The sequence below is a fragment of the Lathyrus oleraceus genome, chromosome 1, assembly GCF_024323335.1.
Source record: "Lathyrus oleraceus cultivar Zhongwan6 chromosome 1, CAAS_Psat_ZW6_1.0, whole genome shotgun sequence".
Taxonomy (NCBI): domain Eukaryota; kingdom Viridiplantae; phylum Streptophyta; class Magnoliopsida; order Fabales; family Fabaceae; genus Lathyrus; species Lathyrus oleraceus.
The window spans coordinates 17,959,585-17,964,339 of record NC_066579.1 but is presented as its reverse complement, the minus strand read 5'-3'; the positions used below and the strand labels follow the sequence as shown (position 1 = coordinate 17,964,339).

Below are 4,755 nucleotides of genomic sequence, written 5' to 3'. Positions count from 1 at the left end.
CGGTCAAAATTTATTTCAAAATTAAAAGAAACGTTGTATTTTTCCAATAAATATATTTCATGCTGATCATTTTAGTGCATCCGATTTAATTTTTTGAGCAAATTTTTGCCCGACATTTGTTCATTTTCCGTCATTTTATTTTTATTCTTTCGTCAAAATATTCAAAAAAAATAAATAGAAATTTCCATGGTCTTATTTTATTTTTATCACATTTATTTCCAAATTTGTGAATTTTATTTGATTTAATTGGTTTAAATTATTTTAAATCAATTAAATCATCTAGAAATGGTAATTTTACCATTTAGAAATGTTTGTGCTTCTTTGATTCAATCCAAAGCATCGATTCAAATTAATCAACGATCAACATTTGCTATTCAAGCTCATTTCCATCATCCAATCAAAATCAAAATAATTAGATTATTAAAAAATCAGAAAAAATAATAATATATCTCTTTCTCCAACTACATGGTGCCACATGGCCATTCTTCTCCTTTCCATTGAGGAGTGCATGCGGCCAGCTGTAGACAGGTTGGTTATGATTTAAAAATAAATAAACATTGGAAGGATGACACGTGTTTCTAATGATGAAAAGGTTTATGCTGGCAAATGAATGAAAAAGGAAAAAGGTCGTCATATCCTCGAAAACGAAAAAAAGATCTTCCGAAAATGATTTTTGGTGGGAGTGCCACCTACTCCCTCACGCATCCTCTCTCAACGGAAAAAGAAAAAAGAAGATTGGATCTTCTTCCTCTCCATCTTCCACACCATACAGACTGTTCCTCTTCTTCGTCCGCTAAACACCCCTCGACGCTCTTCCAAACATCACACCACCAACCGCTGTAAAATGTTCGCATCACACACAACCACGCCTCCGTCGCTGACCCTTCATCGACCTCCAAAACAACTCACGAATCGGAGATGATGATGTCCCTTCGTCCGCGCCAACACCATCCCTCGCTGCGAAACCGACAATCAACATTCAACTCACTCCTCTTCCACCTACCGCTGTTCTAAGCTTCACACTAAGCCCACCATTAGTCCATCTCATTTCTCCTTCCGCATTTGGTAATATTTCGATCCGAGAATATCTTTGCAAATTTGAACTTGTTTGAGGTCTTGATTCTGTTTTTCTATTATACTGCTTTGTTATTTGTTTAGTTTCCGATTTGGTCATACCATATATCTCTTGTATTGTGAGCTTCCATTGCGTATCCGTTTCAATTGCAGCTTTATAGACCTGTAATTATCTATTAGTTTTTGGGTTATGATGTTAACTCTACTTTTGTATAAGTCGATTGGGTGATTGATGTTGTCACTTGTTTTAGCTCATATGTTGAACTAATGTATCGTTTGTAAAACATCTTTATGCTGCTATCCAGAATTTTAGCACTACTGAGTATTTGAATTTGACAAAATATGTGGTTGGATGCCTAAGTTTCCTTCAGTTAATTGTGCACCTTTTTTTTCACTGCACCTGTTAATCACCAATGGGATATGGACGTATTGCAGTTTTTATGCATAAGGCTTTCAATAGGTTATCACTTTCTGGTTATTCTTGTGAATTTATCATAATTTTTTTCCATGCTATTTGATGCATGATAGGACATGATTTGTCTCTAAGACTATAACATTATAAATAATTGGATTGATCCTGACTTTTTGGTTGTAAATATTGTGTAAATATTACATTGATTTGTTGCTTTTTAACCTCATTGCAAACCGAATTTTATCCATGGTTTCGACTTGATGATATGTCGTTATACCTCTAATTTCTATTCAATATATTAACATAATATTATAGTTTTCTTTGTATGATAATTTCATCAGTACGTATTCGTTTTATTATGAAAAAATCCGTTTCTGTTCTTTCAAAGAAGGAGGGAGCAATGATGTTGTAGAATGATGAGAGATAGGAAACGTTTGCATAGAAAATATTGTTCCTGGTTTTTAAAGTTTTTTTTGTCCATGTTTTTTTGAGATTAGTCCTTACATTGATTAAAGAGTCTCTCTCTCTCTCTCTCTCTCTCTCTCTCTCTCTCTCTCTCTCTCTCTCTCTCTCTCTCTCTCTCTCTCTCTCTCTATATATATATATATATATATATATATATATATATATTTGTTAAAAAAGGGGTATATTCCATTTTTTATCATCATTGTTATTATGTTAAAAATAATTAGAACACACATGTTATCGGTATGAGAAATCATGACTCTTTTCCCTATTTTTATTTATTCAAATTTGAATCATATAATTTAATTTGAAATTTACAATAATTCTTGTGTTGTATTGTCGAAAAATTATAGTAGTAATATTGGGTCATCACATTATCTTGCATTCAGGCCCATTAATTTATGTTTCTTATTGTTTACTATCTTACTATATGTACTCTCTCTTCTTTCAACTCACATTTCTCGTTCTTAGCTTTATTACCATTATTCTTGTACTTATCTTTTATTTATCATTTAACTCTAATAATGAATTTTAAATTTTTATATATATACCTGGTAGTAGTTCGATTGACATAAATAAATAAAAACCTATTTTTGCAAATCAAATCATTTTTCTAAGCCAATATAATTTCTAAAGATATTCTTTTAAAATTTAAACTTGGGATGAAAAGGAGTATAGGAAGCTTTCGCTCCACTATTTCTCAAGTACTCGAATGATTGGTGCACACCATATTGCTCGGATTCTTGTCACACGATTAAAACTTTAATCGTATAAGTTTAAATTATTTTTCAAATCAATATAAATATTTTTACAATTTAAACTTCAGATGAAAAATAATGGGAGGCGTTTGCCTCACCATCTCTTGAATAATTGAATAATTGGCGCTCGCTATATAGCTTAAATTATCGACTTCCGATTAAAACACGCTAAATGGACTTGGATAAAGGAATGGGTGGCGCACGCCTTATTGTTCCTTGAATAAGCAAGTGGGAGGTGATCGCTTCACTACCGCGCATATTCGATTTCCGCAAACAATTTTCAATAATAATTTGAATGAAAAAGGAAATATGAGGCATTCACCTTGTTATTCCTCGAAAGAATTGAATGATTGGTGTGCACCATATTGCTCAATCTTTTATCGTTCTTCTAAAAAATACCAAATATGTTAAACCTAATTTCTCGCCCTCATGCGATCAACAACTTAACTCCTTTTAAAAAAGAACATTGCTTAATCTTTTCTAGTGATTACACAAACTAGCGCTTAAGTCTCCACCGCGAGCATGCAAGCCAACATTTAACCGCTAGGATGTGATCTAAGCACTTGTTCATTAAAACACATCCAACTTATCAAACCTCTTTCGTCGCCCCCGTGCGATCGAAACTCCTTTAAAAAAGAACATTGTTTAATCCTTTCAAACGCACACAACAAACTAATGCTTAAGCCTCCACCGAGAGTAGACAAGCCAACATTTATCCTTTAGAACACGATCTAAATAGTCGTTTATTAAAAGATACCAACCAACCGTAGTTCCCCGAACTACGAATGCTCTGATTTCCTTATTGCACCATAAGAATACGTAGGCAGGAGATTGCTAGATCTTCGCGAGCACACTAATAAAAAACTTCCCATTTCCCCCTTTAGAGGTTTCCATCCATCTCTATTTTTTAATCCTTTATTCAGTCGAAGAAAACAAACAATATAAGCTAACATTCAAATTGCAAATTAAACTAAAAGGTTCCCGTTTAGTACAACGGACGTGAGCGGTGCTAACACCTTCCCTTTGCGTAATCGATCCCGAACCCGAATATGGTTGCGACGACCATTATTCTACTTTTGAAAGGTTTTATTGATATTTTCTTATTCCTTCATTGGGATAAATAAAGTTCGGTGGCGACTCTATTCGAACAATTTTTCCGCGACCATCGCGAGGGATCGTATTTTTTGAGATGGGACGGATATTTAACGGATCTATCAGCTAATTGAAGGGACATCCTAGTTGGTTGCATTTATCGTAGGTTTAACCTATTACAAATGGCTAAAGGCGTTAAGCTTACACTGATTCCTAAGTTCAGAAGTGTTTTATTGATAACATGATTTCCTAAAACACAAGGTATAGACAAACTTCTGGGGTCTTTCTCCTTTTTAGCAAGTTTATTTTCAGTAATAGAGTTGCATTCTAAGGGTTTATGATCATCAAGTCTACGTTTGTTGGTTAAGATGTCTTTAAGGAATTTAGCATAAGATGGTATTTGGGTAATAGCTTCGGTGAATGGAATCTCAACATTGAGTTTCTCAGTCACTTTTACGAACTTTTTGTATTGGTTATGTAATTTGGTTTGTTTTAGTCTTTGTGGATATGGAATTGGTGGTTTATAAGGAGGGGGTGGTACATATACTTTGTTATTCTTCACTCCTTCCATATCTTTAGCTTCTTCATCTTTTTGTTTCTCAGTCTCTACTGGTTTCTCTACTTGTTTCTCAGGTGTAATCATAACATTTTTCTTTAGGGGTTCTGGTTTATTCAACATGGGGTTTACATGTTCATCGTAAGTGGTTCCACTCCGTATGGCAATAGCGTTAGCGTGCCCCTTAGGGTTGGGTTGAGGTTGTCCAAGAAATTGTCCTTATGGCGTAGCTTGAGCAGCTTGTTGTTGTGCCACTTGAGAGATTTGGGTTTCAAGCATCTTATTATGGGTAATCACAGAATCAACCTTAATTCCTAATTGTATAATCAGTCCATTTATATGAATGTTATGGTTCATGAATTCTTTGTTTTGCTGAGTTTGGGCTATAATGAAGCTCT

General features: G+C 34.1%; 1 protein-coding gene across 1 annotated transcript; it reads right to left on the bottom strand.

Annotated features, from left to right (window-relative positions):
- Positions 1 to 3,958: 3,958 nt before the first annotated feature.
- LOC127087675 (uncharacterized) lies at positions 3,959 to 4,480 on the bottom strand. Its single transcript, XM_051028614.1, has one exon. The coding sequence runs from the start codon at positions 4,478 to 4,480 to the stop codon at positions 3,959 to 3,961; it is 522 nt and encodes a 173-aa protein (XP_050884571.1).
- Between the last annotated feature and the right edge of the window lie 275 nt (positions 4,481 to 4,755).